The sequence below is a fragment of the Dermacentor andersoni genome, chromosome 2 (assembly GCF_023375885.2).
Source record: "Dermacentor andersoni chromosome 2, qqDerAnde1_hic_scaffold, whole genome shotgun sequence".
NCBI lineage: Eukaryota > Metazoa > Arthropoda > Arachnida > Ixodida > Ixodidae > Dermacentor > Dermacentor andersoni.
In genome coordinates, this window is record NC_092815.1 from 251,584,918 (window position 1) to 251,600,829 (window position 15,912).

At 43.4% G+C, this 15,912-nt stretch overlaps 1 protein-coding gene across 3 annotated transcripts in view; it reads right to left on the reverse strand.

Annotated features, from left to right (window-relative positions):
- Positions 1 to 3,052: 3,052 nt before the first annotated feature.
- LOC126539846 (uncharacterized) overlaps positions 3,053 to 15,912 on the reverse strand; it is a 60,179-nt gene continuing 47,319 nt past the window's right edge. Inside the window, exons 5-6 of one of the 3 annotated variants that reach the window (XM_072286647.1) lie at positions 3,674 to 3,696; positions 3,053 to 3,301 (exon numbers count right to left, since the gene is read on the reverse strand). In XM_072286647.1, the coding sequence (XP_072142748.1) occupies positions 3,258 to 3,301; positions 3,674 to 3,696 (67 nt within the window). In that variant the 3' untranslated portion in view covers positions 3,053 to 3,257. Of the gene's footprint in view, positions 3,302 to 3,672; positions 3,697 to 7,297; positions 9,338 to 15,912 lie in introns of those variants that run through there. The other 2 variants (XR_011892947.1, XR_011892948.1) reach the window with 2 other exon arrangements.

Here is a 15,912-nt window from a genome sequence, read left to right on the forward strand (position 1 = left end):
TCTCATAGTGACGTTGCGCCATCGGTGAGTAGAACGGCGTCCGCAGACGGCGCTACGGCTTTTCTGCGCAAAACGCAAACGCGCGGCCAGAAACAGAGCCAAGACAGAGCCGACAGCAGAGCGAAAGCGCGAGTATGGTGGCTAGCGGAAGGAGAAACGAATTACGTCCCACATTACGTCCCACGGCACACGGAGAGTGCGTTTTCGTTAAACTATAGGCTGTGGCGAGCTCGCAGCGTGGTCGGCGTGGTCTGTGAGAAGTGACGAGCCTTTTCGCATTCGCAACAGGGCATAACAAAGTGCGAATCGACGCAAAACTCGGCCTAGAAACGTGCTTCGCCACAACCAGGGCTCAATACAAGCCAAGCTGGCATGACCCAACGAGCACATCGAAATTGGATTTCACCGCTCTTTCTGCGCACGCGCGAGGAGCAGTGGTTGCGAGAGAGAAATGTGGGGACTTTAGGTGCTCAAAATTTCTCGTCGTTTAGGTACTATGGGGAAGAAAACCGTTTGCTCCGTTTGTCCCTAGCCGAGCTTGCAGCACAGAATCGACAGGATGCGTGGCCGGCAAGGCGAAAAAGCCGCGTCCGAGGTGAGTTTGTTGCTATTTTGTTGCGACGGTAGGATATTGAATTTTATAGTCGCAAGGGGATACGTTTGGAAGTGAGGTGTCTTCTCGGATGACTTTAGTGGCAAAGCATTACGTCGTGCCGATGCATTGTTCATTAGTATCGTTGATCAAGGTCAGCATACCACACACTTCAGGGGAATCGCGGGAACGGAAACAGTTTATGAATTAACTGCCGTGCCGATGCATTAGTTCTTAATGTAACTGAGAATACAGCACACTTGGAGGTTCGTGGGAATGGAAATCTTGTACTCTGTATGTGTAAGTACTAAAACTTGCGTCGCCATGCAATCTGAGCCGTATTTCGTTGTGAGAGCTGTACAGCCACACTGGCAAAACACTACCCCTGCGGATGAATACGAAAGAAATGTATGCTAAAGAAAAATGGTCGTCATGAAAGTTCATAGCAGTAGACCTCGGTGAAAGCTGTACAGTAACACTGATGTTGGCTAGTTAATAATCCCGGCTGTTACAATGTCTAGCTCATATAAGGGGCGCTCTATGTGGGCGAAACAAGGGCTCAGGTCGCTACAACCGCATGCGAAATAGCTCTGAATGCCTGCCAGTACACTTGTTCGGCGTCTCCGTGCTTGTACTGCGACAGGAGACGTGACGGCAAGTGGGCACGTATATCACAGTGGCCGCTTTCCACTATTGATATACTTTGCCGCAATACAATCGCATGCTTCTTTGCGCGACTCTGGTGCCCTGCAGCGAAGCTGGCTTTAGGCAAACGGCATTATGCAACGCTCGAGCCATGTTGTCTGTCACTGCGGATAGAAAACGCATACACGTTCAAGCTATTTGAGCTGCATCATTTTGTCGATGTTTAACCCTCTGTACTAAATGAAGAGGATAACGTACGCCTGTGTGGGTGATTTAAAACATTGATAAAAAGCCTGGTAACATGTGCAGTCAGTCAAAAAAAAATGCAATTCAGTGATGACCCTCTGGAGGTGGATCCGCACCTATATAAGCGCAGCCGGCTCATCAGTCACAAAGTAGGAGCTGAAGAGAAATTTTTAATGCTCATTACACGACATTGACAGCGATTCATTTGTGGTCAGCCAGTGACAAACGCATCGCACGATACAGTGAGACTTCGTTTAATCTGCAATTCTTATGTGGCGAACAGGAGAGCAAAAGGTGAAAACAATGTTTTCATACAAGGCAAGTCATCCATGTAGTGGAATTGCATTTATCGTTGGTGTAGTGTTGATGCACTTTCTGAAGTCCAACCTTTAATGCAGCTTAGTTTCCGTTGGTGCAAGTGCTTCTACTGGAAACATCCAAAATATGATTTATCAAATCAGGTTGCCGTCTTGTAATTTTTGAAATTTTCCTCTGGTCTTAAGTCTTTTCTGAATCTGGAAGAGCTGGCTGATTGTACATTTAATCTCGAGATAGTTCACACACTTCCAGCAGCACAGGTTACCACACTTTGTTGAGTGCAGATGAGCACTGCAAATTCAATCATTTTGATGAGGCACCGATCTAATGCCGCTCACGCTTGCCACAACACTTTTTCAACTTGTACTGTACTTGTTTCTTCCACCTTCCATTTACAGCACCAGGGCTAAGGCACAACAGCAAAAACATTTCTAGTGGAAAATGCTTGCTCCTTGGCATCTGATCTCCCCATTCATTTGCTACTTTCTTCAAATTTTTCTTTTTATGTGATGCTCTTGCCTTCACACACTGTCAGACTTCTCCTTCATGCGTTTTCTTAATACTCCTTCTTTCTGCTTCTTGCTCGACATACCGTGCATGCCTTCAGTCATGTCCAATTGATCGATGCAGTCTTGTCCTTTTGTGTCTCTCCTCCAGACCTGCAGCTTTCGACCACTCCCCAGCATTATTTTGCTTCTTTTTGTGATAGTGCCTGGCTATCTGTTGCTGATGCCACACATTCACTTTGCAATGGTTTATTAGACCACATACATAAATTAGTAGCTGTATAAAACCTCGACCCTCCAGCACTTCCACAAAATTCATGCAGAAGTGGAAACACAGATTACACTTCATTCCTCACCACAGCTTACTATGTCTGCATCAAATCTTGATATTACCTACACGTCTGCACTGTCTTTGTGTCTTCCTTTGTAGCTGTAGGTCACTGCATGAGCAGAAAAAGATTTTGTTACTGAAATGTTTATGTGCTTAAGTAGGCAATGTAGTGTACTTGATTTTCACAATGCTTAACTCAATTGGAGGTGTGCCTGCACTATAACATGCACCAACTGAACAGCATATCCAAGCAAGAAAATTGCTAGCCTATCACAGTTAGGTTGAGTCATTTGAATGAAAGTTGGGACAGTTTTTGTATGGGATGGCTGATGGCATTCAGGCTCATCATGTCAACCTCAAAATGGAAGCAAAAACGCAGTACATGAATAAAAGATGAGCAGTTTTATTGGATTGTGGTGCCTTACATTCACCTCACTTCAAGCACAATGATGTCGTTGCGTGTCACCTGTGTCGATATGAAGCCACTGCAGCTGGTGAGCAATGTGCTTGCAGATGGCACTGGCTACATTCCTTTGGAAAGGCATCCTCATGTTACACAATGTAGTGAAGATGAAGGCTTTTAAATTAATGTGTACTTTATTTTTTATTTACCTCGCACCTACTGTTGCCAACACAAATGATGTCTCCTGGTAAGCAGAATGCCTGTGAACATTGCAAGGCACAGTGTCAGACAACCGTTCATAATCTTCAGCATAATACTGTAGAAGGCGGCCTTCTGGTTTGTATACATGAAAGCACCAGGAAAGCAAGCTAGATAGACTAAAGACTAGCTGACTTGACAGCTCTGTACAGCCTGTACTGCTTACAGAAAGCAAGTCACACTGGTCATGGGACCTATAGCAGCGGCATGCAAATAGAGGTTTGTATTGCCTGTAGTACGTATACATAGCCTTTCTTTGAAAAATATGTTTGGTCACTTTTCACTAACTTTACCTAGTCAGGACATGCATTATCACTTAAACTGCTTGGTCTTCAAATAAAACGAGCATTTTCTGCATAGTAACTTTTACTTACATGAAATATGTGGTGGTGTTGACCTGTAGAACTGTACAGAATAAAATACATAAAATCTTGAAGCACTTAAGCAGAATTTATAAACAATGCTAAATTTAGGTGGACTGACAAACTGGACTGTACAACACAGATAATATAGGGCACTTGCAAGACAGTTTCTTGATGGCCTAGTTCCTAGAAGGTATTTAGAACGAAAACAGCGTCAACTGATTGGAAAAGGAAAGGGGACAGACACAGTGTTCATTTATGACTCAAGGTTTTCGTGTGTGTGTGCAGTAATATATACGAGGTGGGTTCAAAAAGAAACCGAACTTTTGAAATAGCATGCCAATCAGCAGAGGGAGCGCGCTGCGGCTACTGAGCGCACGTAGCGGCAGGTTTAGACAACAAACTGCCATTTGCCGCATTTTGCTCTGACCGTTAGTTGGCGAGCTACAGCCGCTGAAGTGAGCACATGAACAAGCTGCTCTTCGGATTGGTGCCAAAGTGACAATGAAGGAATTGGAAGAACAGTGTGTGTGTGTGAAGTTCTGCTACAAACTTGGGAAAACTTTCACAGAGACATTTCAGTTGCTTAGCCAAGCATACGGGGAGGACTATATGAGTCGCACGCAGTGCTATGATTGGTTCAAGCGTTTTGAAGAGGGAAGAATGTTGGTCGGTGACGATCCCAAGCCTGGACAACCTTCCACATCCACAGATGATGACCACATCGAGAGAGTTCGAACTGTGATTCATGGAAATGGTTGTTTGACTGTTCGAGAAGTCGCTGATGAAGTGGGTATCAGCATAGGATCATGTCATGAAATTTTGAGTGACAAACTTGGGATGCGTAGTGTCAGTGCAAAATTTATGCCACGTTTGTTGTCTGGTGCACAGAAGCAGACCCATGTTGAAATCAGCCAGGAAATGCTTGCCGCTGCCAAAGACGATGAAAACTTTCTTAAGAACATCATAAGAGGCGATGAGACATGGGCTTATGCCTACAATGTTGAAACGAAAGTGCAGTCGTCGCAGTGGGTGGCCAAAGGTTCTCCTCATCCAAAAAAAGCACGCATGAGTCGGTCAAAAATGAAGGTGATGTTGGTTGTGTTTTTTGACTGCAAAGACATTGCCCATCAGGAATTTGTGCCACATGGTTAGATGGTAAACAAAGAAGTTTGCCAGGGAACCCTAGCATGTTTGAGAGATTCTGTGTGCAGTAAGAGGCCTGAATTGTGGGAAAATCAGGCTTGAATGTTGCATCATGACAATGCCCTGGCTCACATGTCGCTCCTTGTTCGCAGCTACTTAGCGAAACACCACACTCCTTTTGTGCCCCACCCACCATATTCTCCGGACCTAGACCCTTTCCAAATCGTAGAGGAGATCCAGGACAATGCGAGAACAGACTTGCATGCCATTCCAGAAATTGCATTCCAGGAGGCTTTCCAAAAATGGAAGAAAAGATGGGAAGAGTGCATTGCCAGTAGAGGGGACTACTTTGAAGGGGACAGTACTTAAGATGTTGTACCATATGCAGCAAAGCTGTTATAGCAAAAGTTCGGTTTCTTTTTCAACACGCCTCGTATGCACGGAAAGGATGAGGTTCAAGGCAGGTACAAGAACACACAATGTGAGGTCGAATGTAGAGTTTAATGTCCAAACCACAGCAGTAAGCTGGTAACCTTTAAATGGTAAGCAGAACAGTAATGCTACGGGAACTGTCATGCCCTTCATAATTGTAACAACTGTCGCAATGTTGAAGTGTCTTTTCAATTTCCCATTAATTTCCACTATTCTCATTCTAAATGGGCAAATGCACCTCCATTCGTTTACCATAAGACATATCAAGAGATCAACCCCACTAATGCTAGTTCTTTCTAGGTAGCTGAAGCAAAATAGCATTTCGTTCAGTCAGTATTGATGCAAGTTTTCAAACACACCTATCATGAAATAGCTCAGTTGTCCATCTTGAGCAAGACAGTTATTAGCTGGTATAATGTCAGAATTTGTTTATCATTACTGGTAGACCTGCTGATGATAATGTAAGCAGAATGCTGCTGAGACCAGAAAGTGTGAAAAAGAAAATAATTATTACATTGTTCCAGCCATCATTCCCTAAGGTGTCCACCCTGCCCCATCGTAAGCAATCACTTCACATCCCAGCATGCATATCTTGTGCATTTCTTTATTTCACTCTTTCTCTATTGTGTAGGACTGGCCTTATTAGCTTAAAACACTAGAAATCAATAACAATGACATCAGCATTGCCGCTGAGGAAAGACTGCAGTTAAAGAAAACAGAACAAAATCATACAAGGAAAGTAAGGAACACACACGAGCACCTATTCACAACTGGAAGTTTATTGGTGAAAAAACAGGTACAACCCAAATTGATAAGGGAAAAAAATGTTCACGGAAAAACTGTACATGTGTAACAGAACCTTGTCGGTGCATAAAGAAAAAAAGACTTATTGTTAACCTCATCACCCAAAGGGTCCCTGAAACTATTTTAGTTGTGCGTTACCTACACGTACACAGTATCTCTTCTCGAATGGTTACTCAAAAAAGCTTCATGTCACCATGCTACATAAAGAGCTGCAAGTGGTTAAAAATTACCCTCTTCTAAAGCCTTTCCTCTCCAATGTCACTTTTATTCTATGTGGCCTTGGCTATGTCCTGCCTCATTGGACACGACATTGTACAGTGACAATAGTGTTGGCTACTTGCAGTTTACTTGAACCTAGTGTGTCCCTGTGTCACTTAGAGATGCAGCTTTTTTTTTTGTTATTGTGGTGATGATGGCCTCAAAACGAAGTTTACATAGAGCGCTTATGTTTTGTACAGTGTGCAGTCGCGGTAACTTACTCTCTGCACTCACCTGCAGTACAAGAATATAAGTGCAATAGGTACAGTGCAAGTTTCTGCCACCACATGTACCCCTCTGCTGCTTTGCTTTGGTTGCTGTCGTCACTGTGCTATTGTTAAACATTATTGCATTCTTTTTCGATCTTTGCCTGCACATCTACAGCCTGGCACATCTATAGCAAAGCCCTGCTTTTTTGGAGAAACTCTCTAATTCATACCTTCCCTACCACACACATACAAATGTACTATCGACCCAAAAAGTTAACGAATGAAGGGATCTCACAAAAAGCTGAATATCTCCGCAGCCTCAAAACGAAGCCTGGTATTCCCATTTCCAGCCTCTACTAGTATATGCGAACATTGTGATGTACGGTTTTACTGGCTACTTTTAAAGGCTGCTCGGATATTTAGCGTTTTCTGAGATCCCGTGGTCCGTAAACTTTTTTAGTCGATAGTATGTGTGTAGACAACAGTGGCAGACAATCTGCTATCTCAGGCAAGTCTACCACTGGACTCAAGAAACATCTACATGTCTTACATTAGTGTGTTTACTTTTACAGGTACATCAATTACTATGCCTTCATATCCTACTAAAAATAAGCTTAATGAGGAGGCTTGCTTTGTGTATTCTTAATGATGTCATGTGGGAAGCCAATCCGCTTCATGAAAAAAGATCACTTGTTCATTCTACTAGAGGTGGCTCAAAACCTCGGGAGTGGTGCCTCTGTGACATCTAGCAATGGTGATGTTTAATACCTAATAATTACACAATTGATGCAGAATACCTAAATTTTATTTCATCATTCATCATTAGTACAGAAGGAGGTCCCGAAGTTACAAAAACTGTCAGTGGGACCTATTAGTAGTTTAACAATATAGTAAATAATACATTATGGCAACATAGCAGTGATACACATCAGAATACACGAAGTTAATGAAGCAAGTAATCAAATACAAGGAAGGTGCTTACAAATACAAGCAAATGAAATAGATGCTGCGTATAAATAAATAAAAATGTAGTAATTAGCACGTTATGGAAACATAGGGATGACACATATCAAAGAACACAAGGTTAACGTACGAGATAATTAGAAACAAAAATATGCCTACAATATGCAAAGTACAAGTGAAATATATACTGTGCGACAAAAAACTTCAAGTTTCTAAAAATAAGGAAGGAAAAAATAAAGACAATGGGATATGGAGAATAAAAGCGATACATCAGGCAAATACAGAAGCACTGGAAGTGGTAAAATAAATTTGTATATAATATATGTTCATAGTAATGAGTCTGTAGCCAGTAGTGTCGATAGTAAATATTTCTTCATATCTCTCTTGAATGTTAATGTTGTGCGGCAGGCTTTAATATGGGGTGGTTTAATTTAGTGTTTAATTGCCATAAAAGAGCAGTAAACATTGAAAATTAGTGTTTATTTGAGGAAGGAAAGAATTGTTAGAGGAATATCTCGTATTGTTAGTGTTGGTAAGAGCAGATATATTAAATGCTGAACCCTTGATCATCACCAGTAGGTGCGCTACTGACGCTGCACTTGCACAAAACTCAAAATAATTTCAGAGCCCTGGAAACGAAGCTTTTTTTTCCCTACTCGTCAGGTGTTTCACAATCTGCACTGATGGCGTTCTTCTCGAGTATGGCTGGAGTACATATTTGTGCTGTGCAAATGTTCAAAATGTCAAATGTCAATCAAATAGTTGTTGACCATTTGACTTGTATTCAATTGGAGAACACGCAATCAGAAGTGATCAAATCTTCCTTTCTGTCAATAATTACACATACTGGAATCTTTAGGGAGAAAGTCAGGTGCATGTGGTGACCATTCTCAAAGGGAACTGCAGTTCCTGAGCGGACATATACAGCAGGTACTTTTTTGCTTTGCTTAGTAATTTCTAGTCGCGCAGTAAGGATGCCTCACCTTTAGGCAGCCAACGGATTTGTTTTCTCAATTGAGGCTGTAAAAATTATCATTTGGACAATGTGAACATGTTCCTGATGTCATCTTGGTGCGGCAGATACTATCACCTTTCAGTCACTCTCATTTACAAACTTATCAGTTGGCCAGAAGCCTGGTTTGACTGGCATTACATGTGTCAAACAATCTAAAAAACATCTCTTCTAAAGCTTTCCGCGGTTTCTTTTCCACCTCTCGAGTTTCAAAACCCGCCATAATGCCTTTCGCATTGTGTGCTGCTAATCCCAAGGGCGCGGAATCAAATTCCGACTGCAGCAGCTGCATTTCCACGGGGAAGAAATGCAAGAACACCTGTTTACCATGCATTGAGTGCACATTGAAGAATTCCAGGTGGTCAAAATTAATCCGGAGTCCCCCACTATGGTGTGTCTCATAATCATGTCGTGGTTTTGCACATAAGACCCCAGACTCGCCTCTTGTGTTCCCTGTAAGTAGCATTGGTTACACGCATTTAAGGCCATACTGCTCCACTCAAGGCCCATATGTAGTAGGGGTTTTCATATTCTAATATTTCTGGATAGAATTAAATATGGATATTTCACGAAACTGACCTATTGATTATTGAATAACAAATATGTTCACATTTCAGAGAAGTGTGGAGTATTTTTGAAAAAAAGAAAGAAACTTTACATTGCAAGGGTGGACTTTTAACATTGTTGGTACAACATTTTTTTAGTGCTTAGCGCAGACAAGACAAGACAGACGAGAGAAGAGACACACACAATTGGTACTTTCAACGATTTATTGGAAGTTGGATCACGGGTTTATACATGCAAGCATTTGCTAGCATTCTTGATAAACCTGGCCAGATTGATGTTATATTCCTGTATTGCAGACAGAAAAGCATTTGAGCTTGTCTGACACTCTAAACTAATTGAGAAGCTCGAAATCACAAATCTTCTGCCATACTTAATTGGCTGAATCTCTGCATACTTAACTAAGCACAAACAATTCGTCAGCATAAGCGATTGCCCTTCCCATGAAGTGCCAGTTACTTCCAGTGTTCCTCAAAGCAGCATGCTTGGCCTCTTGTCATTTTTAATATATATTAATGATATAGAAGTAGTCAGTCACCCCTTTTAAATAAAGTTCTTTGCTAATGATTGTTTTTTATTTAATGAAATAAATTTCTGTGAGCTCAAACTTCTGTTATTTCAATCTCAAAATTGGCCTTCGTCGGATAATTCGAACCTCACTGGTCAGATTCGCCCAAATACAGCTGTGTTATGCGCTGAAGCATATGCAACTTACTGTGGTGAAGCATACCAAGAATGGAAAAGGGCCACTCTCACAGGACATAGCACGTGTTCCTTGATTATACAGGCATGCAGTCTCCTGTAACAGTAGGAGCACCTAGCCACCTAATAAGCATACTGGCAGCCATTCAGAGCTGCTTCTTACGTTTCAGTGGTGATTTGAGTCCTTTTTTCACCTTCCATGCATGTCTCGTATATGAGACCATTAATGAAGCCTAGTACATGTTCTTTAAGTAAATGTGCCATGCACAGAGAAGTGGAAAACAATCGTGTTTTGGGAAAGCTAGCAAAAAGGAAGGCAGTAAGTTGAAAAAACTGCGATAAGCCGAGGAGATGTTAAAAGCCAACAAAAGAGGGTGAATATATCAAACTCTGAAGGCCTGCCCATACACCTATTAGGCGTCTTGGTGCTCATACTGTGACTGGAGACTGCACATGTGCATGTACGTAAATTAGGGAACACGTGCTGTCTTGCAACAATGGCACCTTTCCCTGCTTGGTATGGTTCTATGCATAATATGGCTGTATTGCAGTGAAGCTAACATTACGAAAAATAGTAAACTGGGCGAGTTGGTAGCTGTTGATCGTTGCAGGTGTAGCGCTAAACTGAAATGCGACCAAAGTTAATTTTAAAGGCAAATACTGCAAAGTGAAGCAATGGCATGTTTCAATGTTTCTTATGCCTTTTGTTTAATTCGACCAGTCTCAATGGTCCCGTCAGGATCGAATTAACGGGCATGCCTCATAATCAGAACTGGTTTTGGCAAGTAAAACCCCAGAAAGATGATCAAATTAATGGAAGTCGACTGTATATATGGCTCATGAGTAGACCCACACTGTCTAAAACAGGTACAACAAGAAAACACCAAGAAACCTAAATGATCCATTGCAAATGCAGTCAACTTTCATGGCATGCGCAAATAATCTAACTTTCTCACAGACAATGACCCAATGGGCATGTGAACTCCTCTGGACATCCACTGGACTACCGATTCTGGATATCTTGGTCATCAATAGGACGTCCGCAGATCGCCTAAGGGCGTACGGCGGACATCCACAGGACTACCAGGCGCATACAAATTGGCAGTCCGAGGGGTGTCCCGCGGATGTCTAGAACGGATATACGGATGTTCCACGGACGCAAGAATTTGTTTATGTTTTCATTGCTAAACGTCCATCAGACATCCGTACGACGAACCGTGGACCATTAAGGGATGTCTGCAGGATGTTCATTTTTCTTTAAATGGGCTGAATAGCACAGTTAGCGTAAACATTGGCCTTCTGTAGAATCTGTGCTGCAAAGATGATGCAGTACTGACATGTACTAATGAAAATACAACTTGCACCCATGGAACGCAGATTCCAAAGCAAGCTAAGTTTACATAAAATGGAGAGACAATCACTTTCACAGATGTTTTTATTCATTTCTATTACAAAAGCTCGATTTAATATAGAGAGCCGGTAGTAATGCAAATGTTACAATTATTCAAACACAGAACTGGTCACGAGACAAGATACTGCAAACCTATAAGATTCAGAGACAGAATGCATGTGACAGTCCTGCATTATAATAAATGTCAACAACTTATTACCACAAACTAAGACAAAGGCTGCAGGTGACAGCTTTTATAGCAGTACATTAAAATTTCCAGCCCCCAAGTGCTACAAGAGTGAAATGAGATCACATAATATAAGAACGTCTACTAAGCACCACTATCGGTAATACATATTTAGAAACATCAAGGTAGGCAGGACCAGGTGTAGCCCTCAGTGTACTTCAAAAGCATGATACACTTCTTTCATTGCAATACACTTATTCTTCACCTTAACATCAGGGAACATGAAAAAAAAAAGCGCAGAATGCCACATGGAATACGAGACATGAAGAGAGCACAGGCATTGACTGTTTCATTAGCGTGAATGAATCGTGAGGTGAGGCTCGTCGAATCCCCGAAAAAAAGTTGGCAATCAGTACGCTATCACATTTCACTACATTCAGTAATGACTAAGGAACATAAAGGTACTGGCAATCCTCACACCTAAAATATCACACAGCTGAGACCTAAATTATTTGGACCGTGCCTTTTTTTCAAATTCTAGCATTACCTTGGAAACAGCAAATGAACTCAGGCTCATAGAACCTGAATGGCACTGTTGTCCCCACAGAGCTCTCTTGCACAGATGGACAAAACATGGGACACATTCACAGATGTTAGACAGAGCAAGCAATCATAAACTACGAGAAAGCTTTAAAGGGGCACCATCGTACGAATAAAGTAATCATTATATTTTATTCACAGCAGCTACATTTTTTGCGTTACAAAGCTGTAGTGACCACATTTACCTCACTCTGCGGAAAGTCTTCGGGAACCTCTGGGATTCGCAGCTGCTTCACAGAGCTTGGAGAAGAATGCGAGTCACTTTAATCCGAGTCTGTGTATACAAATGATGCTCGGCAGCGTCTTTTTTGAACCATGTCAGGGTCACTGCTCAGGTCCGATGTGAACTGACTTTTATTCAGCTTTTTACGCGCATGATCGTATGTGGCTGAACAAGAAATGACGATGCAATGGTCAAGTTTTGACTCTCATTTTGTTCTAAAAAATCACCATACCAAAACATGGCTCCCACCAATAACCCTTTTACAGAAATGTCAAACTGTTTCCACGTTGATTCCACCGGGTGTGATTTTTTTCACCATTGACGTAAGCTTTTCGGGCTTTGCGTGAGCTGGCCACCAACACTTGTCGTCGGAGATCCAACTTGTAGCAACAACTTCCACTTCTTCAGCTTTGGTGAATTCAACAGTGGCATAACGCATCTGAAGAAAGAACACATGCTTGAACAAGTTCGAAAACTGTGACCAGTAATAAAATCTCAATGTTGTTACCACCATAATATGGCAAAACACCTCCTATTTTGTACTAGGAAAGATACATAATAAATTAACAAACCTGACTGTGAGCTCAAAAATTACCTGCCTGCAACAGCCACGCCAAAACAAAAATAAAAATATTTCTCCCATGGAACGAGTTACCAATTTACGAAGCAAAAGACTGCAAACACTATTCTATGAGAATAGTTTGTTTAATGTGAATAGTGTAAACTTACAGTCACCTGACATTGCAATACAGTGCGCATATCTTAAAATTTTGCTCCAAGTTAGCCTAGGTCTCAAAGCTGCTAATTTTAGGATTTCTTTAGTAATTAGATACCTTGACGGTGGGTAATTAAAGGCTCAATTATACAGCTGTGCTGTATGTTTAGGCATTTACAAGCCAGTAGTCTTGTTTAAGAGATCCCAAAGTATTACTTGTATTAAATGCCACATTTACAATCTCACCAGCTAATATAAAAGTTTTCAATTTTATCATGTGTTACTATAGAAATTAAATATGCATACATTGCTGCCTGACTCACGAAGTGGAAAGCCACCCGCACCGAATGTCCATCGCCCGGAGTAATCGCGGTCACAGAACGTGGAGTCTTCTGAAAGTGTGTCATATTCTGACGACTCGGGTCTCTGAACGATTTCGTTCACGTTAACACAAGGTACGGTTTCCAACCGTTTGCACAAGGACTGCGAAACAACAGATGGACTGGCCGGAGAACACTCCTGCCCGGTGCACAGTGTTGTGCCATTACCACCAGCCCGGATTCCGAATCTGCAAGATGCAAAAGTATCCTTCGAGCGCCCAAATTCTCCCTTGAAAAGTCAAGATGCTGAGCCGTCAGGCAGCGGTGTCCTGCGGGAGAAGCATCGGCGAGCAACTTGTTCGGACGTGTCGCCAAGTGCCAGACAGCCCGGCGCCGTAGACATCCACTAGGTGACCTCCGGCCCTTGCCTGGAGGTCACCGCGCCCGCCACAATTGAACCAGGTGGCCAGCGCGGTCGCTGGTTGGACCTCTCGGACGACCGTCGAGTGCTCGCTTTGTATTGGGCCGTTTGGGTGACAATGGTTTTGGGGGCTTATAAGCGGAGGCGCGCCGCCTGAAAAACCGGATCCGCCGACCCACCGGGAGCCAGTGCCGCTCTCGACTGGAGCGAGATGTGTCACGCGTTTTCGCCGGACGTCGCCGTGCGGGAACAGTCGCGTTTGCTGTGAGCTCTCGGCCCCAGTGCCGATCCCTTCATGTCCTGTATAATGACCTGTATATAGTGTATAAAGTCCCTTTTGTTATTCTCATCGACGCCTGGCTCGGAGTCTTCGCTACCAACGCTCTGTCACGAAACGGGTGACGAGCGCTACGGGACCACAAAGTCGTAATAGTGGTGCAGCGGTGCAAAGTCGTAACAGTGGATGGCAGCTACGGGATTGACCGGCATCAGCTACCTCGGCGCGGTGAGTGCCTGAAGTTTACCTCAAACACCAGACTTTCTCTGACACAGGTTATAGTAGCTTAGGGAAGGATTTGGTGTTGCATTGTGTTAACCTTGTGTGTTTCAAGCCTAGTGAGAGTGTTTTGAAAACCAGGGGTTGCTGAGGGGGTAAACGGGGCAGTGTGTGAAATACTTGCATATGTCTTACTAGTAGTGTTATAGTAGCGTACGGCAGGTATATTCAAAAAGGGTAAACAGCAGGAGGACAGTGTGAACGATGGAGAAGTACAAGGTCAAGGAACTTCTCCAAATTTGTGAGGAGTTGGGCATTGAGTTGGGCTCAACTAAAAGAAAGAATGCGATCCTTGAGGTCATGAGGACTGGGGACGTAACGGCTGAGGAAGCCGCAGAGGCCTGGGCGGATATCAATGAACGTCGGGAAAGGGAGGAAAGGAAAGAAAAGGAACGTCGCGAGGAGGAAAAGAGGGAGAAGGAACGTTGCGAGGGGGAAAGGAGAGAAAAGGAACGTCGCGAGGAGGAAAAGGAGGAAAGGAGAGAGAGGGAACGTCGCGAGCACGAGCTTAAAATGAAAGAGTTGGAGACCCGAAATAGCTCGCCGGCGCCTAGTCTAACTTCTAACGTTCCAAGAATACGCGATCAACTTCCACCCTTTGTCGTCGGAGAGGATATGGCCAAATACCTCGTGAAATTTGAGCACGTGTGCGAACGGAATAGCATTGAGCGATCCCTCTGGGCACAGAATCTGTTAGCCTTGCTTCCTGGGGAGGCATCAGACGTAATAACTTGCTTATCGAAAGAGGCGTTTGAAAGCTACAGTGATGTGAAGGAAGCGCTACTGCGGAAGTACAAATTGTCGCCCGAAGCTTTCCGGCAGAGGTTCCGGTATGCAAAAAAGGGCAAGGAGTCGAATGTTGACTTCGCGTTTCGTTTAAAAGCCGACCTGGTGGAATGGCTGAAGGGCGAAGAGGTTTACGACGACCGCGACAAAATCGTCGAATGCATCGCGTTGGAGCAGTTCTACCGTTGCATTGATGAGGATGTCCGGCTCTGGCTGCAAGATAGGCTAAAGGAGGTTAAGCTAAACAAGGCAGCAGAGTTAGCGGAAGAGTATTACACCCGCCGCAGCTTGCACAGCAAGGCAGTGCGCGTAGAAAAAGCAGATAGGAGAGATGGGTTTTCCGGGAAGCCCGAAAAACGGAAGCCGTTAACCTGTTACAATTGCAAAAAGCAAGGGCACATCGCTGCAAACTGCCCAGAGAAAATTGCTTTTGCAACAAAACAGCGAAACGATACGGCGCGTTATTTTGAAAAACAGAAACCGTTAACCTGCTACAACTGCAGAAAGCAAGGGCACATCGCTGCGAACTGCCCAGAGAAAATTGCTTTTGCAAGCAAACAGCGAAACGATACGACGCGTTCGTTTGAAAAACGGGAACCGTTAACCTGCTACAATTGCAAAAAGCAAGGGCACATCGCTGCGGACTGCCAAGAGAAAATTGCTTTTGCAACAATACAGGAAACTCACAAAACCATACGACTATTGGAGCCGTATATGCAGGAAATTAAGGTAAACGGTAAGAAGTGCCGTGCACTTCGGGACTCTGCAGCAACTATGGACGTTGTCCACCCGTCTTTCGTCTCCTCGAGTGATTTTACGGGAGAGTGTGTTAGGATACGGCAAGTGGCCGAGGAGGAGAGTGTCTGTTTACCGATCGCAACGGTTATCATTGAAGGAGAGTTTGGGAAACTTAACACCGAAGCCGCTGTGTCAGCCGCCCTCCCGGAGCACTTTTCCTACCTC